At 45.2% G+C, this 26,721-nt stretch overlaps 1 protein-coding gene across 8 annotated transcripts in view; it reads left to right on the top strand.

Moving 5' to 3' along the window:
- Nucleotides 1-26,721, top strand: part of LMTK1 (lemur tail kinase 1) — a 225,955-nt gene that overhangs the window by 119,359 nt on the left and 79,875 nt on the right. For 5 of the 8 annotated variants that reach the window (XR_016282411.1, XM_089539420.1, XM_089539384.1 and 2 more), the window contains 6 exons: nt 2,227-2,311; nt 2,780-2,901; nt 3,939-4,088; nt 4,967-7,964; nt 8,770-8,950; nt 10,210-10,443. Coding sequence is in view for 6 of the 8 variants with exons in the window: in XM_089539420.1 (XP_089395546.1) it covers nt 2,227-2,311; nt 2,780-2,901; nt 3,939-4,088; nt 4,967-7,964; nt 8,770-8,950; nt 10,210-10,443 (3,770 nt within the window). In the remaining 2 variants the exon portion in view is untranslated. Of the gene's footprint in view, nt 1-2,226; nt 2,312-2,779; nt 2,902-3,938; nt 4,089-4,966; nt 7,965-8,769; nt 8,951-10,209; nt 10,444-13,474; nt 15,408-26,721 lie in introns of those variants that run through there. The other 3 variants (XR_016282412.1, XM_089539397.1, XM_089539437.1) reach the window with 3 other exon arrangements.

The raw sequence follows: 26,721 nt of genomic DNA, 5'->3' as shown, positions 1-26,721 counted from the left end.
CTCAGCCCCTAATTTTTTAATCACCTACCTTGATGAAAAGAAATTGAAAAGCCTGCATACTTTTGTAGCTTCTTAGTTGGTACTAATAAAGATATTTCTTGAATGTGGGTTTTAGCAAGATAAATGTCTGTGAAGCACTTTATTACATAGCTTTGGTGAATAGAAAATATGTATAGCAGGCGTAGGCAACCTTTTTGAGCCGGGGGCCGGGTTACTGTCCCTCAGACAACTGGGGGGGCCGAAGCCAAAAAATAAATAATTAAATAATTTAAATAAATTTAAATAAATAAATAAATAATAAGCACTGCCTCATACTCTCCTTATGCAATGCCTTTCAAAATGCAGTTCCCCCCAAACCATTCACAGCCTCAGGAGTTGTAGTCTTCCTCCTTTTTCCTCCTCCTCTCTGTTTTCCTCTTTCCTCTTCCCTTCTTCCTTCTCTGCTTCCTTCATCTCTCTTTTTCTTCCTTCCTCCCCTTTCCTGTTCTTCTCCTCCCTCTTCTGTCTCCCTTCCCCCCTTTTCTTCCTCTTCTTGCTTCCTCTTCCTTCCCTCCTTCCTCCTTCTTTCCTATTCTTCTTCCTCCCTCCTAGTCCTTCATCCTCCTCCTTCCTTTTCTTCCTTCTCTTCCTTTCCTCCCCCTTCTTCTTCCTTTCCCCTTTTTCCTCCTCCTCTTCCTTTTTTCTTCCCCTCCTTCCCCCTTCTTCCATCTCTTTCCTATTCTTCTTCCTCCTCCTCCTCCTCCTCCTCCTCCTCCTCCTTCCTTTTCCTCCCTTTCTTCCTTCTCCTCCTCCCTCTTCTTCTCGTTCCTCTTCCTCCACTTTCCTCTTTTTTCTCTTCTTCCTCTCTCTTCCCTCCAGAGAGAGATGTCTGGTGGAAGAAAGGCCGTGAGGTAGCCCAGGACGGCGGCCTGAGAGGTCCTGGCCTCCATCGTGGCCCTTCCTCTGCCAGACCTCCCTCCGGAGAGAGAGGTCTGGTGGAGGAAAGGCCGCGAGGGAGCCCAGGACGGCGGCCTGCCAGGTCCTGGCCTCCATCGTGGACTTTCCTCCACCAGACCTCCAATCGGCGGCAGGACCAGGCTGGGGCCGGTCCCAAGGCCTCGCCGGGCCGGATCTGGCCCGCGGGCCATAGTTTGCCAACCCCTGATGTATAGTATGACTGTGGGTGTTGGGCTGGACCCTCTAAATAAAGACAGAAGCAGTAGCCACAGTGGGTGAATGTTGGGATTGGCAGCTGCACTGATTGTCTGATATAACAAAAATAATAATAATAAAAAAATTAGGTTAAGCTATTTTATTTAATTTCTGGCCTTTCTCCCAAAGCAGCTTAGGGTTGTGAATTGTTGTAATAGCTTTGGGGAGGTTCTGGGAGCTTTACTAAGTAATGATTCCCTGTGCTGAAGCAATGGAAAACTGACCATTTGTAGCTTTTAAAAAAAGGTGTGTGGTATTCTCTGTAATCAAGCCATCAAAAAACCAAAAAGGATTAAAGAATAAGGAGGAATAAGCAGTTTGATGCTTGATTGGTAAATATATTGGGCCCAGTGGTCTAAAAAAAAAATAGGAGTGGGGGAAGTAGTTGTGTATTTGAAGTTCGGTGACGGGTGGGGTGCTGACCACAGAATAACCAAATGTTTTAATGAGGTCAGTCTGCTGTGTGGCTGAAGGATGACTTTTGAATTCTGCTTCCCACCATGAGCTTGATTCTTGTCCACTTTCAGTGGCTAGTGAAAGATTTGTCCATGAGCCATGTGTGCCTTGGTATGTTAAGAAAACTTCTTAAGAGCACATTTGGGATCTTGTCCCATCACTGTCTGATCAGTTCTTCCATACTCCCTAGCCTGGTATTTCCACTTCAGGCCTGAAAGGGGTCTCATCAATGCATGAACTCCCCCTGGCTGGTCCAGCACTTCCTGTTTTCCTTTGTGTAAACTCAGCTGGGTATTTCATCTACCACCCTGGCCCAATTCAGGAAGGGTCTTAAAACCTTCCTATTTAATCAGGCATTCCCCGACTAAATATCCTATGGGCCTCCCTCCTCTCTCGTGGCCGTGAGGTTGGGCTAAGGGGCTTTTTATTGTTTTTAAGGATTGTTGTTATGTTTATGGTTTTGGCTGTTTTTAACTTTGTATGATGTTTGCACTTTGCTGCCTTTGTAAGCCGCCCTGATCGTTTGGAAGGGCGGGGTATAAATAAAAATTTTATTTATTATTTATTTATTTTGTCTAGTGACCTGGCACTGCGGAACTGCTTACTCACAGCTGATCTGACCGTCAAAATTGGCGACTATGGCCTGTCCCACTGCAAATACAAAGTAAGTCTGTTTTGGCATAGGGAGCTGGAGAGGGAGCATGTTCAATGTTGGCAGCATTTGCATAATGGGCTCGCAGGACCAACAATGAAGCTAGCCATCTTAGGTTGAAGGGTGACTTGGCTCCGAATGTAGATACCTAATGGGAGAAGTAACAGAAGGGGAACAGACATGTAAATGCATACGCAGGCTCTCATGCAGAGGCCTGATGAAACTGCATGTTTGAAGTAAACTGTTGTAGAGACTGCCATTTTCTTCATTAATAGTTGTAATATGTCTATGGCTGAGAAAGAGTGGCAAAAGAGATGGGACCTAGTGGAGCCAGCCATGTTCTTCCCATCACTTTTTGAATGCTTCCATTGTAGGCAGAGATTGGAATAGGAATGGGGGGGCAGAGCTGACTTGTCCCGATTACTGTTTCTATTGGTGCCGGTTTGACTTAGTCTTGCTTTGGCCCTGCATGCCTGGCAGGATGACTACTTTGTGACATCGGACCAACTGTGGGTACCATTGCGCTGGGTGGCACCTGAGCTCATTGATGAAGTACACGGAAACCTACTTATTGTCGACCAGACCAAGACCAGCAATATCTGGTGAGAAAAATTAGAGTTTTCTACAGTGGAAGGCAATGGCCTGGGGGATGGGAGAGTGGCAAAAGTATCTTCCCACTCTTTCAGATCCTACATTTTGTTGGGATGGAGGCAACCACATTGTGTGTGTGTGTGTGTGTGTGTGTGTTCATGTGTATGTTGCATGTGCGTTTTAATGGTATCACCCAGCTTAGGGGAACAGTTGCCTGATTTGGGATCTCGGTATTTTGAAGCAAGGTATACTTGTTTATTTACTCAGGCTTTTATGGTTAGCATGAGTATTTGGTTTTATTAGGTGGAGTATTTGGGGTATCTTTGTTCCACCATGAGTTTTCATAGTTTTTTCAGAATTTTGACAGTTAGCTGCTTATATTTGTTTTCCGCCATTAGAGTTGCTCTGTGGAAGGTTCTTCCATGCCAGGCTTTTATTGTGCAATAACCTCACTCACATAATTTTACAAGGGATCCAAAAAATGTCCATAGTCCAGTTAACTGGTGTAGTTATGCTGTCACAGGTGGTGGCATGGGTATATATGGTGGGATGGCATCAGTGATAAAATGGATGCAGGTATTGTAACATGAGGTGTAGCAGTCTCTGTCTGGAAAGCTGCCTTGTTGTGTCTCAACCTGCTTGAAAAAGGCACCAGGGCAGATTTCTCTGGTGAGAGGAAGGCAGCTTTATTTGCCGCCTCCCTTCTAATGCTATACACTGCTCCAGAAATTGCCTTTTGCTAGTGTTACAAATTGTTATGGTGGCATACATCACCAACAAGATTCTGGCCAACATCATCTTTTCACTTCTCTTTCTGCTCCATGTTTTCCCAGTTTTTTTCCATTTGTTAAAAAAAAAAGGAAGGACGAAAAGTTGGCATCCTTGTGCAATGGCTTTTGATTGGTAGTGTTGGGAGCCCTCTACTTGGATTTTCTAAATAACATGATTATCCTGCTTTGTAGGGAGCACATCTGTACTTCAGCACATCTGTCTTTGGCTAGGGTGTGCTCTGCCCCTCCTTGAAAATTGATCTTCTCTTTCTTGGCAGGTCTCTAGGTGTGACTATCTGGGAGCTCTTTGAGTTGGGTGGGCAGCCCTACTGCCACTACTCAGACCGACAGGTGCTCACCTATGCCATTAAGGAGCAGCAACTGAAACTCCCCAAACCACAGCTCCCACTCTCACTGTCTGACCGCTGGTGAGTGCCAGAGAAATAGACCCTTCAAGGATGGAATAGTTTCCTGGGGGGTAGGAGCAGCACTAAGGCAGATAGGTACAAAAAAGGGCTTCATGGTCAGAGGCTAAACTTGAGGCTGGTGGGAACCACTTGCATGTGCAGATGCTGGCAAGCTTTCATTAGTCCCAGTAACTCAAGTCCACTACATCAGCTCACTAGGACAAGAATACTGTAGGCTTGATGAATGTGTCTATCATCTTACAGGACAGCAGACCCTGTAATCACATTTATGTAGGTGTGGGTTTTAATTGGAAGGGAAAAGATTGCAGAACAGCAGGTAGACAGATATGTTTAAAACTTAATTGAACCAAACAATACCAGCACATTTTTCTTATGTCTCTGTGAATAAACAGACTGTGTGTTTTCTTTTAAAAAAAAAAGAAAAAAAAAGCTGAGAAGTAGGTCCTTTTCTCCCCAGGTACTAGCCTCCTACAGCCAGATGGCCAAAGACCCCTACCTATCTGATGGCCAATTCCACAGGTCAATATATGCTGTCCTTCATAAACTAATAAAGTATGGAGTTCTTCTGCTTCAAAGACAGCCACCGGGAGTGAAGGTGTGGCACAATTTGAGATAGAGCTGATACTATGTCCTTGCAAAACCTCTTATTTCCATCTACATGAAGTTTGCAAAGGATGTGAAGTCTACAAAGGGTGTTTTTGTGAGGTTTGTAAAGGGTGTAATGCTAAGAAGAAAAGAGAGAGGAGAAATGTAGGGGCTATTCTACAGCACATAGAGCAGGCTGTGGGTCCGTTAGAGAAAGGTCAGCTGTGTTGGGATATTGTCCTTGGGAAAAACTGGGCAGTAATTCACCTCCATTATCCTCTCTGTACTTGCAGGTATGAGGTGATGCAGTTCTGCTGGCTGCAACCAGATCAGCGTCCCACTGCTGAGGAGGTGCATCTCCTGCTCTCATACTTGTGTGCCAAGGGTGCCTCAGAAGCTGAGGAAGAGTTTGAACGACGCTGGAATTCCATGAAACCTGGGGGTAGTGGGGGTGGCTCAGGCTCAGGTTCAAGCCACATGGGCATTGAGCTTTCATCCTTCCCCCTCCTAGAGCATTTCTCCAATGATGGTGATGATGTCCTGACAGTCATGGAGACAAGTCATGGTCTCAACTTTGAGTACAAGTGGGACCAAGGCAAAGCCGAACACCTGCCAGCCTCAGCTATGAGCCCCCGGGGCGCTGCCCGCTACCATGAGCTCTACTATTCGGCCAGTGACAGAAGTGGAGGTGGTGGTGGGCACCTCAGCTTGGGGGTCTCACCCTCCTGTTATGAGTGCAAAGTGCAAGGCTGTCCAGGCCTGCACACGCCAAGCGTAGTGCCTGTGCTAAGCGCCCACAGCCCCTCCCTTAACAGTGAGTACTACATTCGCATTGAAGAGGCTGCCTCCGATGGCAGCGGGACTGACCTCGATTATACCATGTGTTCCTACAGCCCAGAGTTCGGCCGTTCTTCTTGCTGGCAAAACAAGGAAGGCCAGTGTGATTCCAACAGTAGTCCCACTGTCTCACTCACCATGGAACCCCTTCTGGGCCACTCAGCACATGCCGACAGCCACTGGGAGCCCCCTGACTATTACTCCTATGGAGGACCAGGGGACAAGGAGGTCCCATATTATGAGGCCTCTCCAAAGGACTGTACTGAGAACTACCTGCTAAAGGAAACCAGTGCCACTGAGTGGCCTATCCCATCTTTGCAGAAAAGCATCTTTGCAGACCCACTGGGTGTCTCTCCCTCGGTGACCTACATTTACAAGGAGACTGTTTCAGACTCAGTAGCTTTGGAAATTGGGGAAAGGAAGTGTGAGGAGGTGGAGGAGGAGGAGGAAGAGGAGGAGGAGAGTTCCAGTGATAGCCCCAGGAGCAGAAGGGATGAGAATGATGAATCCCCTTCCTCCAGCAAGCCTTGGACATCCAACACCTCAGTCAACAACAACAGCAGCCACTTACAGGCCCCGTGTGAACCACCAGACAATGATAGCTGGTGCTACCGACACATGATCACTTTCCAGGGGTTGATGGCTGAGCCACTGTGCACAGTGACACGAGAGGAGCAGACACTAGGGATCAAGGGCTTGCGAGCAGCTCTGCTGGGTGGAGATCATGTGACATCACCTCACACAGACTCCCCTTGTCAAGACATTGCTTTGCCTACAGAGGGAAAAATATCAGCCCAGGTTGCCAGTGCAGAGATGGGTGTAGAGGACTCAGTAGAGGATCTGTTGATGGAAGATGGAGTGGAAAGCCAGCAGGTCAGCACTCCATCATCACAGGAAAAAGATCTGGTGGCAGTAACATCACCATCACCACCCACGTCAGATCCTGCTCACAGTTTGGTTGCTGGGGATACCGCTTTGCCAGAAGAGTTAATAGCTGAGGGGCCAGGAGTTAGAGAAGACCCAATTGTTGTAGAAGAGGCCTCAGCTGACTCTTCACCTAAGGTGCTACAGGAGGTCAATCTAGAGAGCAGTAGGTATACCAACAGTGAACAGGAGAGAACACCAGACAAGACTGTTTCGAGCACTAGCTTCCCTGACTTAGATGAGGCCAGTGACGACGATGATACGGCTGAGCTTACTTCTGGAGTCTTCACTGACTTCCCAGTTGACTGTACTGAGCGGCAGGATGTAATGCCCACCTTCAAGTCTTTACAGAAGCAGGTGGGGACCCCTGACTCCTTGGAGTCATTGGACATGCCCTCTACCACCAGCTCCTGTGAGGCATTCAGTCCTACAGCCTATGTGCCCTCAAGCCAACCAAAGGCCCTGGATAGTGGCTATGATACAGAGAACTATGAGTCGCCTGAATTTGTCCTTAAGGAGCCTCATGAGCCACGAGAGCCTGAATCTTTTTCTCAGCTAGGGAAATCCCAGGATGACAGGGAGGAGGGGCAAGCCAAAGAGCTAAGCCTCTCTGATTCTTTTAGCACTGAGCTGAAGGGCCTGGATGAGAAGAACCCTTACCGTGACTCAGCGTACTTCTCTGACTATGATGCTGAGGGGGGAACTCGGGAGGATGGGGAGGAAGGGGACAGTGATGGTTCTGAAGTGCATGAGCCAGAGGTCTCTCAGACACACATCGAAGGACTGGGTAAGGATTGCCTTGACGAGAATGGCCCTGCAGGTGATACTCTGTCTCCTTCTCCTGAGCCCACTTGCCCAGGTGGAGACGGCATGGGTTGCATATCTCTAGTTATTGAGGAACAGGGTATGAAGGAAGTCACTGGTTCCAGTTTGTCACAAGAGGTGCTGGCAAATGGAATGGCTGTGGTAGGGCTGGACTCAAACCTGCCGAGATGTAAAGCTGAGGGGACTGTTGCTGTGCCCCAGACATTGGCCTCTGCCACCAGGTCCTTTTTCTTGTCACCTGTGATTGTGGATCTAGAGGTGCCTACTGTGGTAGATGAGGGGAGAGATAGGAGAGAAGGGGAGGCAAATCTGGAAAGTGCCTCAAAGGAAATGGAGCAGCTTGGGGACAAGGCACGGGACCTAAGCCACCAGGAAGAGCTCCAGAGCAGCTCTGGGCTCTCACTGGACCTGTCAGTCACCCCATCTCGGCCTTCAGCTGACCTGGAAGAAGAGGAGGATGACACAGAGGACAGTGATGAGTCTGATGAGGAGCTGCGGTGCTACAACATCCAGGATCAGAGTGAGGACAGTGAAGAAGACTCACCCACTGTGCCCATTGTGGTTGCTGAAAGCCACAGTGCCCGCAACCTGCGTAGCCTGCTGAAGATGCCTAGCCTGCTAGTGGAGACCTTCTGTGATGATCTTGAACGCAAGAAGAAGGCTGTCTCCTTCACAGAAGATGTCACTGTCTACCTCTTTGACCAGGTGACTTGTTTGGTGTGGGACTGGCTAGAGGGCAAAGTAAGAAGGGAACTGACCAGAAGAGCCCCACAAGTAACACAGAGTGGTGTTAATCTATGTAGACATGCATGCATATACAGTTCTATATCCTATAAACACTACTGTCCTCTAATGTTCCCTCACTGGCAGGTATGTGAACATAATTTTCCAATTATCGTGACCAAAGAAGTAAGCAAATTTCAGGCTCTTCTAGAGCCCCCCCCCCCCCCCCCCAAATCCACCAGCCAGAAAAAGATGTTCCTGTGAGCCTTTGAGCCCAAAATTTGTTTTCAGTGCCATAATTGCACTGAATTCACAGGCCCTTTTCACAAAATCTCACTCTTGGTTACTCCTCCCTTCATGCCCTTCTGAAGTGGTGGGGAAAGTCATTTTATTCTTGCTACTGTTAAAACAGTCAGGAGTCTCAAACCACTGTGGATTGTGAATCGCTAAGAAATCAACCAGTAGACCTCCATTTACCTTGTGCTCTAAGCCATACAAACACTAGCTTTAATTTTAAAGCCCACTGTCATTTTTTTAAAAAAAGGACATTTCTTAAAGGTAGCAAGGCAGTTCAAGCCTTTGGTTAGAGAGGGATGAAGTGTGGAGGGAAGGAGAAAGAGAAAGAACAAGGGGATTATTACAACCAAAGCCTCTGGGAGCAGAAGTTACCAGGCAAATGGGCAACATGCTGATTCCAAGGAGGGTAATATGGATTACAGCAGAGTAGCAGACATTCTGGGAAGACATATGGGCAGTCATTACATCTGTTCTGTCCCCTTGTGCACAGGAAAGCCCCACGAAGGAACTTGCCGAGCAGCCTTTCCCAGGGGCAGTGGAGCCTCCCTTGGCATCAGTTCCTGCACAGAAGGAGAGCAATGGTTCCCTCACCCCAGTAAATGGAACAGCAAATACGCCCAACAGCAGCTTTTCCTCCTCCTCAGAAGGGAGCACCTCTGAAGAGAGTACGGGTAGGATTCGGATAGGGGACTGCACAAGGCTGTGGGAAACCCACCATTCCTGCACCACATCATCTGCACGGCCATTCCCCTCATTTCAGCCCATTATGCCCACCTCCTCTCAGCCCAACACTGTACAACAGTTCAACTCCCTCTGTGTTAGGGGTAGCTAAGAACCCAGTTGGATTTGATTTAGTGGGGATGGTGGTGGCATGAGCAGACTCAGCTTTGGCTGTCTAAATATGCAATGCTTCCTGCATTGCAAAGCAATCATCCTCTATAGCTAGGGCCAGGCGGAGGTGTCCTGCTGCAGTTGGCACTGTTAATGTAAGAGGAGCCCCTGGAGGATCAGAGCATTGCTCCACGTGTCCAGGCATCTCTCCATTTGGTACACTCATGTCATGAACCCCAACACATATATGCTCAAGAGCAGGCTGACCCAGGGACAATGGGAGTTTCTGCTTTGAGGCTGTTTTGAGCAGGAGGGCTGATCTATGCTGACCATGTGCCTCCGGGAAGCTCACATGGGTATAGAAGAAAAGAGCCTTCTCTCTCACTGTTGCATCCCTCAAAACTAACATTCAGTGTGACACACCATTTCTTGCCCTGGGCAGTCCCATGCAGCAACAATAACACTACTGGCAATGTTTAGATCCATCCTGCATGAATGCCTACCACTTCTTGTTTGTTACCAGTCCTCCTCACTCAAAAGACCCACCCCACCCTGCAACAACCCAACACACCACTATCCCGGTTACTGTTTGAGAGTTGAAAGAGTAATTTGCTTTTCTTGCTCTTTGTGTCACTTGATACTCCATGAATGGGCAGAGAGGCTTTCCTTCAGCTCCTCTATGCTGGGCCTCAAAAAAGCAGTTCACTCTCCTCCATTCGGCCACTAGAGGGGGATAGAGAGTGGTACTGCACAACTGAATGTCAATCAAGTCCCTTTGGGCTATTCTTTTCTTTAAAGCAGCCTTCATGGTTTTCTTCATCCTCACTATCCCCAGAACAGCTTTCTGAGCATTAGGCTGAAAGGGGCAGGGAGGGAGGGAGGGGCTGGCTGAAGTGGCCTAATGAGTTCTGTGGCTTACTGGAGTCTTGAACCTGCCTCTCCTCAAGCCTTGGCCTGGCATCATAATCACAACATCACTCTGAATCTCTAAGGAACTCTGTGTGTTGTACATTAACAACCAGTGGAGGGCAACAGGCCAAACGTAGAGTAGGATTCAAATCAGTCCCTTACTTTACTTTGCAACTCTTTTCTATTCTAGCTGGTGGTTTTCAGTGGGAAGATGACTTCTCGCTCATGTCGGTGAAACCATCTGTCATGTCATCGCTGACATCGGTGGCACCTGAGCCTGCCCTCTCTGGATTGCCACCTACACTTCTGCCAGCTCAGAAGCAGGTGCTTCCCATCCAGTTTTCACGCTTCACTGTCTCACCTGCCCCAGCATCACGGTTCTCCATCACACATGTCACTGACTCAGATGTTGAATCTGTAGCAGGTAAGGCGCTTTAGCAATAGCATTTACATTTTTATACCACTTCATACTGAACTAAACAGTCTCTAAATGGTTTACAACATGTAAGCCAATTGTCCCCAACAAGTTGGGTACTCATTTTACCAACCTACAAAAGGATGGAAGGCTGAGTCAACCTTGGAACAGATTGAACTTACAACATTGTGGTTGCAGTGCTGGCATTTAACCACTCTGCCACCAGGGCTCCTTTCAGACACCAGAGGGACTGCCAGTGAGGAGTGGTAGTCTCAGGATTGTTACCTAAGTTGTTCCAAAATTGACTTTGATAGGGAAATTAATTAATTAGCTCAAGGGAGCAGCGAGAAGGCTTTCAGTAACTTGAAAAAGCAGAGATCTTTCACCTTTTACACCTTTTACCTTTTACACTCACACAAGAGGTAATGAAATGAAGGTAGGTTAAATGGGATAAAGATTAGAAGTATGGTACCATACATTACCAGTTCATAAGTCAGGAGTCCAAATCAGAAGGAAGATTGCAGAGTGGCATGAACTCAGATCATTACCTGGAAAGTGGATGTCACTAGCAATCTGAGGAGCCTAGAAGAAATATGACAGCACAACTGCCTGATTTCACCCACTTTTTATACTTTTGAGTTTTGGGAGCAGATTCTTAGGAATTAGAGGTGGAATTTTCCAAGAGGAAAGAGCAGAACCCTGAAACCAAGGACAATAAAATGTAGCCATCCTACAAAGAGGTGGCAAATCCACATGGCCTGTCCCTTTGATTTCCAGATGTCTGACAAGTGCCAAAGCCATCTATGCCTCTGAAATCGAAAGAATAGATTTGAATTTCAAAGGATACCTTTCTGCCTACATGCCCTTAGTGCCTTCTAGCTAAATCAAACTAGGGTGCTTTTTCCAGGCCTACATGCTAGGGATTCTTTCCAGGATGGAGTTTGATTATCAAAATTAAATCAGAGACATAGGTGGCTATCGGGCTAGTAACAGGGTGGTCAAGAAGTTATGTTCATGAACAAGCTGCAAACACATGACACTGCTGTAGATGTCATGTGATCACTCAGGATCAGAAAAAATTCTTTTATTAGGCCACTATGCCTATATTCAGGTTTGTGGGTCCATTTGGGAGTATGCTGGGAGAAAAGAAGAGGCCAAGGATCCTGTCCCCACAATAATCTGTTTTGATCTCACTGTAGAGGAGGGGAAGAGGCCCAGTATACTAAGACAATTCTACCATTAGCCCACTATGCCTGTGTTCAAGTATATAATGTGTAAGGCAACAAGTGCTAATGGAAAACTTTAGTATTCTTTGTGTAGTAAATAATTAATCAACAATTCCTTACTGTTGCAATGATTTAAAAGTAAAAGATGACACTTTTGGCTTTGTTCCCACTGTGGTTTAAACCAGATCGTGATTTGAAATGATCTGGTTTAAACCACTATGGTTTCCACTACATTCAGATCACTGACATGATTTGGAAAGTGGGGCCATGGTTTTGACCCATTTAACCTATGTCAAAAAGACTCTGGGTTAAAGAGGTGTTTTTTTGGCTCAATCGATTTATTTGGAAATAAATCGATTCAGCCCAAGTGAGAACCAAGCAGAATCAAATCCGCCCCCCACCCCAGCACAAGTGGGAACCAGAGAGGTGGATTCAAATCTGCCTGGCTGTGACAGGAGGGGGAACTGCAAGGGTACCGGCCATCTCCCCTGTCAGCAGCCTCCCTGCCTCCCTTCCCTCTCCTTATTTGGGCCACCGGCTTCTCCTCTGTCTTCTGTGTCTTCTCTCGGCTTCCCTGTGGGTTCCTTTTCCTCGGCAACCTCCTTCCCAGGCTTTCCCACTCTGCAACCTTCTTCCTCTGTTCCCACCTTCCCAACTGGGGAAGCTGGAAAAGTGGTCACAGAGAGGTCGCAGGGAAGAAGCTGGTGGCCCAGGTAAGGAGAGGCAGGGAGACTGGTGACAGGTGAGATGGCCAGGCCTTCCCACTACCTTTGTGCCTCTCCTCTTGTTCCAGTGCAGATAGTGGGAACCATTCTTATTGCTGAAATGATTTCTGGATTTGGTCACAGAAACCAATTCAGCAATAAGTGGGAATGACCCTTTAGTTTCTGTTTGGTGCCAAATAGTTCATATTTCTGGAAGGGACTTTAGTCATTTCACAGAACTTGAAAGTTTGAAAATCACCCCTGAAGAAGGTAACCTACTGAGCTACACTTTCCAAAAGGGACTAAGCTACAAAAAATAAATTAGTGGTTCATTTAAAGCAGAAACACGTTTTGATTATGCATTCTTCTTGGTTTCTGTGCCTCTCTTTTGTGTCTTAAACGTTAAGCTAACTTGCTACAGTCCTCAAGATTCCTACAGAGCAATTCTAAGTGGCGTGTGTGTGTGTAGCATGGGGAGAAACCATCTTTTCTGCTGGATCATGTCTTCTTTTCTTCCTTTCTCCATTGTTTCAAAGGCAGGGCATTAATTATGCCAGCTGGTGGGTCTGTCTGGGAATATGTTGGGAGAGCAAAAGGGGCCTGGGATTCTGTACCCAAGCCACTCCATTTTTACCCTTTTGCTGGTAGCAAATGGATGGAAGGGGCAGTGGTAGCTGCAAAAACTGGAAAACCCTGTTGGCATCTTGGGAACTCTCCCAGTAGATGGAGAAGGTGGTTTCACATGTTTTTAGGATTCCTCCCTTAAAATGTCTTCCTTTCTAAATGGGACAGATGGGATTGCTGCTTTAAGGCAAAATCTAGTTTTCTTTTTGACTTTCTGTGTTGATCTTAAAAACAAGAGTTCTAATTATTGGTTGAAATTTTTCTTCCTTCCTTCATAGTCTTGTATCACATAATTTATTACAGTGTTGGGCAACTGTGAACCTCAAGATAACCTATTTCTATATCCAAATTTCTTTCTCCAATAATCCCTGACCATTGTCAATCCTGGCTAGGGTCTGTGGGAATTGTAGGCCAAAAACACTTGATAAAGAAAAGTCTGTAGTCTGTGAAGCCCCAATTACTAACTCTCACTCTTTCCTTTTCTAGGCAGGAGTGGAAATGGTGACAGAGAGTGAGCTTGGCCACATATTTCCTTTAGGACTTCTCATCTTGCCCCCCCTCCCCAGCATTGGTTTCTGCACTGGGGCAAAGGAGTAAGGACAGAGGCCCAGAACCTGGGTGAAGCAGAAGAATTCTGTGGGGCCTCTAGCTCTTATTTTTTTAAGAGGCACATTTTATTGGACAGATCTTGACTGCTGCTAGGCTGGAGCTGCCCCACCCTGCAGTGGCGAGGCAGTTTGCAATGAGTGTGTGTGTGTGTGTGTGTGTGTGTGTGTGTGTGTGTGTGTGTGTATGAGTGTGTGTATGTGTGTGAGTGAGAGAGAGAGAGAGTGTCTGTGTGCATATGTACAGATAGACATAAAACCTGTATAGCATTTAAAAGGTAGATCTTTGACCTCGCTAATATTGCTGCCCCTCCACCCAAGCCATTTTTGATACCCGTTGTCTCTGTAGCTCATGACTCTTGATGTTTCACATTAGCTTCCCAAGTTGAGACATCGCCTTGAGACACACCACCTCCTGCCTATTGTGTAAAATTGCCACATGTATTTTCCAAACCGAGATTAGGATGGATGGAGAGAAAAATATAATTTCAGAGAGGGAACACACAGCCTTGTACCTTGTGCCATTCAGAAATGCTTCAGTTTGTTCCTTAGGCACTGGCATTCCTTTCCTGCCTGCATTCAACATGCCATATCAAGAGGTCTGGTGGAGCCACTGGGTTGTGGGCTGCTCAGCAAAGAAGAAGAGAGGCAGGCACCCAGATGAGAGAATGGTAGGCCATTTGTCAGGGGAACTTTGGGGTGCTGGACAGTGTCGGATGCTGTTTTAACTGGAGGTGGTGGGACTCTATACCGATTTCTCTCTTTTTAGTCTGGCCCTTCCATATAAACATGGTTGTTAATGCCTGCCTCTTGCCATTTGCCTAGCTGTAACACAGTTGGGGAATTTGCCATTTGAAGTTGTCCCATTCATTTTGTGGGCCTTGTTCCCTGGTCCTGGTTACTCAGTTGCAATAAATGCCACCGCTCCCACATTATGGCCAGAATCGTTCAGAGCAGCACAGCAGCTGTGCCTTAATGGACTTTCCCGCCCCCAGCATGTCCCACTTTCTCAACCCCATCCTTGAGGAACATAACATTTTTCTGGACTTGCCTTTTTCTAGAGGTTGCAGGGGCAGGAAGGAAAATGGAAATGTAAAGAAATACTAGGCAAGGTTGCCTAAATGGCTTATTAGCTGGGAGGGACTGTGTGGTACTGAGATTCACTTATGCCCCCTCCCCAGTTCCCCTTCCCCACTGTCTTCCCATTTACAGTATTATTTAGGCAGAGCCCTTCCTGGAGAGTCAAGGAGTGTGCCACTTGCAGGAGGCAGGGTGGGAATGGTATTAGTCGGCCAAGCCTTATGGTGTGGGGAGAGACTCCAGTGTCCCTCTGTAACTCCTAGAGTAATTTATATGCAGGAGAAGATGTGTAGCAAAAGCAGGTCAAACTGCCACTGGGACTATTTTTGTATAAAATTTACTCACCGCTATATCACCTGCCCTAACAGAGTGGTGGATTTAAGTTGTTGTTGCCAAAGAGATGTAAAGAGTTAACACTTTTATCATGGCGTCTTGGGGGGGGGGGGGTAGGAGGAGGAATAAGATGTGATGGGGGAGATTTTGATTGTTTTTTTTTTTTTAATTCTTAAAATTTTGATCAGTTTTAAGGCTTAGGATAATTGTGCAATTTTAATTAGGAAAACAAAACAGAAAAGGCTGAGAGGAGAATTACACTCAGGGGTTTTAGCCTTTTGAGGCTATAGACCAAAACATACTGACTTTAGAATTCAAGGAGCAGAGAGAAAGTTGGGCCATTTCCTGATGGGGTTAGAGAACTGTCTCAGCATGAGCTTAAGCAGCAGCAAAACATCCGTTAACTTCGTTAACTTTCTTTTTTATTGTACTCTCACTTTGGTGATTGTTTTTCTCCTTAGTGTAGGTTCATGGCCACCAGGAGCATAATTATGCACTTTAATATATACATGTGCACACGCACATCTGCATGTACTCTTACTAGGCATTTTCATAAAATGGTGCTCTCAGTTTACAGTGGTAATGATGGCATTAATACTTTCTTTTTTCTTGTCATCTCCCACCACCACCACCACTTTTAGTCAATTCTTGGAGCTTTGCTGAGTAAAAGACTGCATTCCTAAAGGCCATGACCATGCCTCAGTGGATCTTATTCCTGTGTAAATATTAAGAGTCATGCTGGTTGCTTCTGATGGTTCTTCATTCTTCACAGCCTGGGCACTGGGTAGGATGACAAGAAACATTGGGACTAAGGGCATTTTGATTTACCTTTTGCCTTTTCCCTTCAGCCAGAATAGTGTCTTATGCATTATATTCTTTGCTGTGTATCAGTGATTAACTCAGTTCTCATGAGATCTCCCCCCTCTTGCTGAAAGTAAACCAGGCTATGTGGATATTCCCTTCATGTGAGGGAGAACATATATGTATTCAGTCCATTCTCTTTAGCCCCATTATTTAAGAAGGCAGAGTGAAAGGCATGAGTGAAATGAGTATGCAGATCCAGCTTTCTCCATACAAGGATTTTCGTTGCCTTCTGAGCATGGCAGGCTCTCTTGGAAGCACAGCAGGAGAGGAATTTTCTTCTGCTCATGGAAGATCTTGCTGTGATTTGCAAAACTCACAGCTTTGAACTATGGAGAGAGCCTCCATGGGAAGGAAAATGTCTCCCCTTGGAAAGCCCCTTACATGTGATGGAAGTGGCAACAGAGGGGGAAGGGGGAAGGATGCTCTCCCTCCTTCTACATTTACCCACTTAAAATATAATGTCTGAATGTTGTTTTTCCTTAGCCTAGGATGGTACTTCTCCAACCCTTACTCTCCATTAGCTGATGCTTGCAACTGGCTTGCTGTTGCTGTTGCAGAAGACGAATACAAATGGGGTAGTAATGCCATTCCTTGGATTGCCATGCATTTATGCTGTTCTTTCCCACTGCTGTAACTCACTTGTCCACATGGTCTCTCCCATGATGCCTCTCTTTCAGGATGGACCCCTTCAACCAGAGATGTGTTTGGGGCTTAGGGCAAGTTCTGTGGAGTTGTACACTGGCTTCTTTTTGCAGCCAGCAGATCTCTCCACACTATGGCTGTTCAGTCTCAGGGGTAGCACTACCAGCCTCTCTCCTGCTGCACAATTTGTTGCAGTGGGGGAGCAGAGCTGCCAGCTCTTTCAGGTATATTCAGATTGTGTTACCTTGTTGAAGTGGCGGCAGCAGCAAAGGGCTTACTAGTGGTGGCAGTGATTCCACCTGCCTCATGGGAGGACTGGTCCTAGTATTTCTTCACCACCAACATGGTAACCAGGTAGCAGTGCTCTGGCTTCACTTTGCATTACCCCAGTAAAGTATTAATCATTTTCTTTATGGCCATCAAGGAAGTGTTTGTGAAGTTTACTTTTCTCACTTCAGTTTCTATCAGCTGTAGTATCCACAGTCAGGTATTTGCAGTTTGATTCTGCCAGAATAGCTGAATCATTGATGCCACCCACACATGTGCCCTGTTTGTCACTGAAGGTGAGAGACAAAAGAGCAAGGAGAAAGCATGGACTGGGGGGGGGGGGGGCAGAAAAGTTGTAATTGCATCTCCAGTATCTTTAAGGGCAACATTTATGCATGATTTCTAGCTGTTTCCAGGTCAGAATGACACTTTTCCTACTATATAGGACCCAGGAAACTTTCTTACAAATCGGACATGTTTTTTTCTGGCAGGAGCAGGAAGTTGTGAGCATTTGGAAGGATTGCCGTGGCATTCAATGAGGGAGTGGTCTCTTCCTTCCCCTTGTTGAGAAACAAAAGACCACTGCTTATGATGGGAGACTGGTGCACTTCACATTTCTCCATCTAGTTCTTCTGCAGTTTAGAGATTTGCACCAGGATTAACTGAAGTAGGCGACAGTTTTCAAACTGCACTCTGGATTGGGAGGGGAGGCTGAATGGACAAGTAGCAGTGTCTGTGGCCTCTTTGCATGTGTAGGAAGGGGAAGGAAGAAGGGTCCATGAGTCATATTGTAATCTCTTTCCAGTACTCAACTCTACAGGGAGATGGTGGCTTCCCTAATGACCTCTCAGTTAGAGTAGCAAGGATCCGTATTGCAGCCACTTATATGCACCATACATGCAATTGAGTACTTGTGTTTCTGGCAACAGTATTCACCTTCCAATCTAACAGGGACTTGAAAAGCCACAGGAATAGATTACAAACAGATTTGAAGCTTGTAATGTCACCTAAATTACTGGTGACCTAACAAGGTCAAGCTTTTAAGTGGCAGCTGCATGATTTCCTTTCCTCTGTTTCTATGCTTTGTGGGTGTAATTTCATGTGAATTGTATTTGAGTTGCCCTGACTAATCTCATGTGAGTTACCCTGTTACAGTTGCCAACATGGATGCCAGCCAGCGCAAGCTGGGAGCAACTAATGGTTGATGTAAGAACTATAGGGAGAAGAGAGGAATAATCACTTGGTTTCTTTTCATCTGCATCTGTTTCTGGCTTAGAAAGCATCTAGTGGTGGAGCAACTGTAAGTGGGCAAACTGGAGAGGCTCTTCTTTGGAGCTTCAGCTGACTTGGATCGCTAAATTGCACAACCTTCTGTTCCATCCCCAGCATCTTTGCCAGCATCTTAGTGCCTAGAAACAAGTTGTAGTAGCTGCTGCATTCTTGCAGCCATTTGCCTGAAGTCCTGTTGGGTAGTCCCAACTAAAGTAGCATCATTGAATAAGTTGTTAAATGGTTAGTCAACACATAGGTAAATCCCATTGATTCAGTGGGTCACCTTTAGTGAAGGCTAAAAATAGGATTTAGGCCCTTAACTCGCTCCATTAATATGTTTTGCAGGTGTTGCATAGATCTACAAATAACCCTTCCTTCTGTAGCAGGGTGCTATGAGCACATCATTGTTCACGGGCAGTTCCCACGGGTTAAGAAAAAGCTTGGTCCATGCTTTGAAGTTTTGTTCTGGAATCACTGTTCCTTATCCATTTTCTTTTGGCTAGGCACCTGTGCCACTCTTCCTTCAAAGCATTTCTCTCTAGCCTTTCCCCTGTATTTTCCGCCCTGTCTTTTGGGAAGTCACAAAATAAGACCTTTTTGGAAGGAACAGAACACCATTGTGCATCATTGTAGGTCACCTCAGGACTGCTCCCCTTTCTACTTCCAAGAAACAAATGATGGTGGGGGGAGAAAAAGACATCTGCAATGATGTTTAAGGCAGCTGAAATTCTGCCACACATCTTAACTTCAGCATAAATTCAGTATTAATTTGATGTACATGTCACTTTAAAAGTGTTAATTAATTTTTTAAAAAAGATTTGTATGTACTCCCTTTTAATCTATATGGAAAGTTATTAAAATATTTGAATAGTAGTATTTTCAGGAAGACCACATTTTAGTTCAAAGGTTAAACATTATAAACAGTTGAAAGGAAGTGCTTAGTTTCTTTGTCATTCCCCAATCCACATGGCTAGTGTCGATGGGACAGAGGACAAAGTACATCGACACATAAAATTCTGTAGGGGAAGTTTGTTGTTATCCATGCTGTTATGTGCAGCTTGCAGCAGAAAAGTCTCACTGAACAATAGCAGTGACTGAGTAACACTAAAAGTCCACGGCCTGGAAGTACTCTTACAACACAAACCTGTGCATGACTATTCAGATGTAAGCCCCACTGGTTTATCGATTACATATAGGATTGCATTATTATTATTATTATTATTATTATTATTATTATTATTATTATTATTTTATTAAATTATTTTATTATAGCACCATCATTGTACATAATGCTTTACAAGAAAAAGAACAAGAGGAAAGTTCCTTGCCATCAGGCTTACAATGTCAAGACTGACACACAAGGAAAAGGAACCGTTAGCAGAGAAAATCCAGCAGATGCTGCTTATCTCGCTCTGAGGCTGGGCAGTGGCACTTGGGGTGTAGGGAGGGCCTTCCATCTGCTTTTGGATGTGGCATGGTGGAAGACTGCACTCCTATACAGACTTACCTGGAAGTAAATTCCCTTAGCGCAGGTTGTACCAGAACATCAACACTGTTATTCTGTAAAGTAATTTAACTGATTACTTTTCGAAAGCAATTCATTAGAGTTGTGGCTTCCAAAGCACTCCATATTTTCAAAGCAAATTGTTATAGGAGCACTAAAAGCCTGTAGTCTGAAAGTAGAAGTAACTAATGTAGTTACTCTTGCTTATTTAAAACACACACACACATCTGAAGCCTACAAGTGCCTGGTTTGTGGGACAAAACACCCACCCTTTCTGCCTGTCTTGTTGCCTCAACACCTCAGCAGGGTGCAAGACAACAGCTTGAGCCAGCACTTTAACCATTTAGCAAGGCTGCACCTCTAACTATACAGTTAACTAAATGGTTACCATTACACCACAGGAGTGAATTTATCTCAATTTGTGGTGATAGTGTAATTGAGATATGCCAAAAAGGACTTAATTACAAATATTAATACCTAGTTACGTCCAAGATGCAGTGGCTTATTTTTTATGGTGAACTGCTTTAACTAATTTCTTATGGCTTGGTTTCTTAGCATCAGACATAGTCAGCATTTATTTTTAATTGAACAAGTTAGCCTCCTGTCCCCAATGATTCATGCTACATGTAGAGAATGAGTAGGATGAAGCCATGTGCAGGATTCCGTCTTGCATCAGGAGATGCACTATCCAGACTAGTGTGGTTGTTAGATTTTTCCTTACTGATTAATGCTTATTAGGGATTTCTATGTGCTGTTGCTCCATGGGGTTAAAGAAACTAACCAGACACTCCAAAAGAATGTTAGGCTTCCTAATATCTGCTTTCATATGAGGAGCAAAACTGGTTTCTTCTTGGCTTTATGGTTATAAAGATAACCCTGAAATAGGCAAACAGTGCTTAGCGAACCTTTAGAAGGAGATTCGTAATTTTTTGTTAAGATTCCCAGGATTTCAGTGTCTGCTTCATTACTCTGACAACTACTAGAAGCAGAATTTGAGAAATCTGGAAAAATCACAATCCTGAAAATTTCTGACACTTTGAAGGAGAAAAAGAAAAGCTCCACCTATCACGGTGTTCAGATTCTTTTGAGTTTATTGTGCTACTCAACCTATTCTTTCATAGCCTCAATTTCTCACATCTGTAAAATGGTATTACTGAAGTCAGGCATAGCTCAAGGCAAGCAAAGCTTTGCTGTAGAATTTTGTTCCAGATAGCTATGGATGTTGTCCTCATAACTGTCATTTATTCCTTTGTTCTCATTAAGAAGTGTTGGTTCCTTCCGTCTCCTTGAAGAATAGCATCTGCAGAAACTGGTGAAAGTGGTGTGTGTACATGTCCCATAGTTTCATCACAGAGGAAGGCCAGGTACAAGGGATGAGAGGTAAAGAGTAGAATTTGTAGAGGTCAGGTGCTTCTGTGCCAGGCTTTTCAACATAATTGGCAGCAACAGGACATGTTACACAAAATTGATGCATTGCTTAATTTGCATGATCTATAAGAAATGCAGAAGCCAGCTTATTCTTGACACAGAATAAAAATGTTTGAAGAGTATAGCACATGCACTACTTGGGTGAGCCAGAGCAGGCAGTGCCTTTACCAAAGTTGGCTGCAAAGCAGCTGAGCTTGCCTGATGTGGCAGCAGCTTTGTCCCCAGGAGTGTGTTTCTGTGTAAAGAGCATGCCTCTGAACACATTTTACAGCAAGAGCCATGTCCAAACTGGTGCCTGTGGACGAGGCTGAAAAAGCTGTACTTTGGAGAAAGCTGCCATCACTGTTATGAATGCAAAGCATCAGTGAAGAAAAAGATGGGTGGAAATCAAGCAGCAGTGGCTATAAAGCTGTGTGCATATTTACCTCTGAGGCAGGTAAGCTTAGACTCAACACCAACAGCAAACATTAGCCACAGGCACAAGAAGATAAATGCATCTTCCCCAAGGGATATGTTTATCTGCCTATATACAAGATGCCTTGTGGGGGTGTCAGTGGATGGCATGCCAACAGGCACATTCTCTTTATTCTACCACTGGGAGGCATTTGGCCCACTGCAGGCAGGGAGAGAATTCTCTTTACTGCAGGTGCACCAGCTTAAGCATCTATTTGAGGCAAAGCTCCAGGATATTCTGCCAAAGAAAGATGGGCCTTGCACTGCTGAGCAGCCCATGCAGTTATCTAACTTTGATGGAGCAAACATAACAGGTTGTGTCCGTCTGTATGGCTGTTCTACTTGTCTCTGTGCTGTAGGCAGCCATTGGAGATAAAAGTTGATACAGCTAGGTACTTGTGTGTCTCTATTTGCAGTGGTGGCACTGCCATGGCTGAGTGTGTGTGTGGCATGCTGCCCCGTCCTAGTTTGAAGAGAAGCCATTTGGTACATTTTCATTCCTCCATGTGAGATGACATGGGAATAACATGAGGAAGAAGAGTCTTCAAAGAGGCAAAGGTCCAGTGAGGTCCAAGGAGTAGCAACTTCAGGGATCGGCCATTGCTAAGCAGCCACACCATACTTTGACCTTCCATTGCATTCCTTTTGGCCCTGCATCCAAACAGAAAGCTCCTAGAGGCATATGGTCTATAGCATCAAAATGGTTTCAGCCCCTAAGTGGCTGCATGAGGACAGAGCTAGAGCTATGTTTTGGTTTATGGTTTTCTTTATTTTTTTTAAAAAAAGCGAGAAAGAAAAAAGAGGCGCTATTTACAGTGTATATTTTATTGATACGGGTCATAATTGCTGTATTTTTTATCAGTGCTGATTTCCATACAGCTCCCAGCATGTGTGTCAAATGCCATTGGTCCAATAACAACAACAAAAATAAAAAGTTTTTAAAATAAAACAATCTTTGCCTGTTCTCATCTGACGTCCACACTTGGAAGCCAACATGATATATTGAAAGTGTGGGTTGTATATGGCAGTGCAGGGGCCATGATGAATTGTGACTCATTTAACCTTGCAGTTTTGGTTTGGCTGTAGAGTTCCAAAGCTTCCTTCTTTGCAAAGGTTCTCAGTCATGCCTTAGAATAGGAGTGGGAATCATGGACCCCACCAGATGCTGAATTCTGGAAGTCCCAGCTGCCTAGTCAGTGGTAAATAATGCTGGGCCTTCCCAGCCTAAAACATCTGGAAGACTACATGACTCCTCTCCCCAACGGAGGATAGATACAAATCAGGAAGCAAAAGGACAGCTGCAGGGAAAGCTGTATCAGCTGGATGTAGCATTGGAAATGAAGAGGTAACAGAATTAAATGCTCTTTTTCCATTGTCCCTACTCTGGGGTTCTATACTGCTTTTGTGGTTGATGAGAGTGCATTAAAAAGAGACATTTTCAGAGCTGCACCTGATGCCAACTGACCTAAATTTGCTCTTGGCTAGCTATAGAAATATACTTCCTTTTCAAATACCCACTGGTTTGCTGCCTGAATACTGTTTAATAGTATGCATGGAGAATTTATGTGTGTGTATGTGTATAAAACCAAAGTGCAAGGAGTGATTGGTTTTACAACCAGGCCTTTGAATGAGGTGGGCTTGAAGATAATTTATCAGAGAGTGACCTTGGGTAAGTGACACACTCTCAGCTTCAGAAAAGGTCTCCTTACGGTTGCCGTAAGTTAGAAATGACTTGAAAGAACACAGCAACAACAAGGGAGAAGCAGCAATGGTGTTAGGCACTACTAAGCAGTCTGGTCAGATGGTGACTACAGATAGGTGCATCATGTTGTTTCCTAGAGCCTTATCACACATGAAACAGGAGCCCCAATTCAAAGCACTTCCGTAGTGAGGGAGAAGCAGGGTCACTTTGAATCCAAGGCAATTAATGTCATTATCACATGTGAAGATTAGGCAAACTCAGCCAAATCCTCCAGGTCTAGCAAATTCCTCACTTGCCTGGAAGACATTTTCATGGTCCAAAAGGTGGAAGAGGCAACAAGGGGGTCAGCAGATCTGATCCTAACCAACAAGGATGACTTGGTTAATGGGGTGCAAGTGGTGGGATCCTTAGGTGGAAGTGACCATGTTCTCCTGGAGTTTGTTATACAATGGAAAGGAGAAGCCAGGTATAGTCAAACACGCATCCTAGACTTTAGGAAAGCCGATTTTAGTAAACTTAAAGAAATATTGAGTGTGATCCCATGGTCAACAATAGTAAAAGAGAAGGGAGTTCAATATGGATGGGAGTTTCTAAAAAGGGAGATACTGAAGGCACAATTTCAAACAGTTCCAGTGAGGAAGAAAAATGGGAGATGTCTCAAGAAACCAGGATGGATGACTAAAGAACTTTCAACTGAGCTACTTTTGAAACGGAACATGTATAAGAAATGGAAAAATGGGGAAATCACCAAAGAGGAATTCAAACAAATAGCGAGCGAGAGATAAAGTCAGAAAAGCTAAAGCGCAGAATGAACTCAGGCTTGCTAGAGAGGTTAAGAGCAACAAAAAGGGCTTTTTTGGATATGTCCGCAGCAAAAGGAAGAAGAAGGAAATGGTAGGGCCACTGCGTGGAGAAGATGGCAAAATGCTAACAGAAGACAGAGAAAAGGCAGAATTACTCAACACCTTCTTTGCCTCAGTCTTCTCAGAAAAGGAAAAAGGTGCTCAACCTGAGGATAATGGAGCAGAGGACAGATTAAGGGAATTTCAGCACAGAATAAGTAAAGAGATAGTAGAAGAATACCTTGTTAAGCTAAATGAATTTAAGTCTCCAGGACCAGATGAACTACATCCAAGGGTATTAAAAGAACTGGCAAATGTAATATCGGAACCATTAGCAATAATCTTTGATAACTCCTGGAAAACAGGAGAAATCCCAGCAGACTGGAGGAGGGCAAACGTCCCCATCTTCAAAAAGGGGAAAAAAGAGGATCCCAACAATTATCGTCCAGTTAGTCTGACATCAGTACCAGGAAAGATTCTAGAGCAGATCATTAAACAGAGAGTCTGTGAACATCTAGAAGGCAATGCCATAATCAAAAAAAGTCAACATGGGTTTCAGAGAAAGAAGTCATGCCAGACAAACCTTATCTCTTTCTTTGATAAAATTACCAGCTTGTTAGATGAAGGGAATGCTGTGGATGTAGTATATCTTGATTTCAGTAAGGCCTTTGACAAAGTTTCCCATGACATTCTTGCAAACAAGCTTGTAAAAGGTGGGCTAGACAAGGTAACTGTTACATGGATTTGTAACTGGTTGACCGGCTGAACCCAAAGGGTGCTCAACAATGGCACCTTTTCATCCTGGAGAGAAGTGACCAGTGGGGTCCCACAGGGCTCTGTCCTGGGCCCAGTGTTATTCAACATCTTTATCAATGACCTGGATGACAGAATTGGGAGCATACTTATCAGATTTGCAGATGACACCAAATTAGGAGGAATAGCTAATACCCCAGAGGACAGGATCAACATTCAAAATGACCTGAATAGACCAGAAAGCTGGGCCAAAGCTAACAAAATTAAATTCAACACAGAGAAATGTAAGGTACTGCACTTAGGGTGGAAAAATAAACTGCACAGATACAGGATGGGGGACACCTGGCTGAATGAGACAACATGTGAAAGGGATCTGGGAGTCCAAGTAGACCACAAGTTGAACATGAGTCAACAGTGCGATGCGGCAGCTAAAAAGGCCAATGCAATTTTAGGCTGCATCAATAAAAGTATGGTGTCTAGATCAAGAGAAGTAATAGTGCCACTGTATTCTGCTTTGGTCAGGCCCCACCTGGAATACTGTGTCCAGTTCTGGGCACCACAATTAAAAAAGGACATTGAGAAACTGGAGCATAGCCAAAGGAGAGCGACTAAAATGGTGAACGGTCTGGAAACCATGCCCTATGAGGAAAGACTTAGGGAGCTGGGGATGTTTAGCCTGGAGAAGAGAAGGTTAAGAGGTGATATGATAGCCCTGTTTAAATATTTGAATGGATGTCATATTGAGGAGGGAGCAAGCTTGTTTTCTGCTGCTCCAGAGACTAGGACCCAGAGCAATGGATGCAAGCTGCAGGAAAAGAGATTCCACCTCAACATTAGGAGGAACTTCCTGACAGTAAGGGCTGTTCGACAGTGGAACAAACTCCCTCGAAGTGTAGTGGAGTCTCCTTCCTTAGAGGTCTTCAAACAGAGGTTGGATGGCCATCTGTCGGGGATACTTTGATTGTGATTTCCTGCATGGCAGGGGGTTGGACTGGCTGGCCCTTGTGGTCTCTTCCAACTCTACGATTCTATGATTCTATGATTCTAAGAATAAAATTGTGGTGATTCCTGAGTCAAAGCGGAGGCAGTGCACATTGAATTACCACACTGGTACATACCTTGCAGATTCAATTATTCGAATCGGCACCCTTCCGCATGCTCAGTGGGGCTCTGGATGCTGTCATCCTTCCCTGCTTCCTCTGTTTGCCCCCTCCTTAGCTGTCATTTCCCACTGCTACCTCTGCTTGCCCCCTCCTTAGCACCAGGACACAGGAGGCCAGTGGGAGCACGATCAGGGTGATGGAGGAAGAGGATGAGGATGAAGCATCAGGACACGGGGGTTCACTGGGGGTGAGATTGGGGTGCAGGAGGATGAGGATGCAGGAGCAGGATGCAGGGCCTCACTAGGGGCGAGACTGGGGTGCAGGAGGATGAGGAGGATGAAGGAGCAGGATGCAGGGGGTCACTAGGGGCGCAGGAGGCTAAAGGCACAGGACGCAGGGGGCCAAGGGGGGGCAAGATCGGGGTGATCTTCCACACCAGAGCAATTTGAACTGAAATCGAAGTGAGCTTGGAAACAATTTTTGTCAATTCGCTTGTTATCGAATTCACCTACTTCAGGAGTCACTTTGGAGTGACTTTGGATCTGGCTTTGAACTGCTCCCCATAGAAAGCAATCACATGTGATAATACATCACATTTTAATGTGAATTCGCATGGTTGGACCATAAGTAAGTCCAGATTGGAGCTGCAAAACCCGCCATCTGATAAGGGCCCTAGTTCTTTGAGACAGCCCTTCTTTTGCAGTTCCAGATCTGGTAGTGCACAATTGGACTGGAGCTACTAACATGATTGGGGGCCTTGGCCAGGTCTGAGTTAGATTATTCTTGGCTCAGACGCTGTCAAAAGACTGGACAGTGACTCAGTAACAGAGTAAACTACCATACTTGTCACTAGACTTATGCTCTGTAATCTGATTTTGGTGTGGC

This window comes from Sceloporus occidentalis, unplaced genomic scaffold, assembly GCF_023333645.1.
Source record: "Sceloporus occidentalis isolate IW3139 unplaced genomic scaffold, rSceOcc1.0.p SCAF_1, whole genome shotgun sequence".
Taxonomy (NCBI): domain Eukaryota; kingdom Metazoa; phylum Chordata; class Lepidosauria; order Squamata; family Phrynosomatidae; genus Sceloporus; species Sceloporus occidentalis.
The sequence above is the reverse complement of the archived record's forward strand: the minus strand, read 5'-3'. Positions and strand labels throughout refer to the sequence as shown.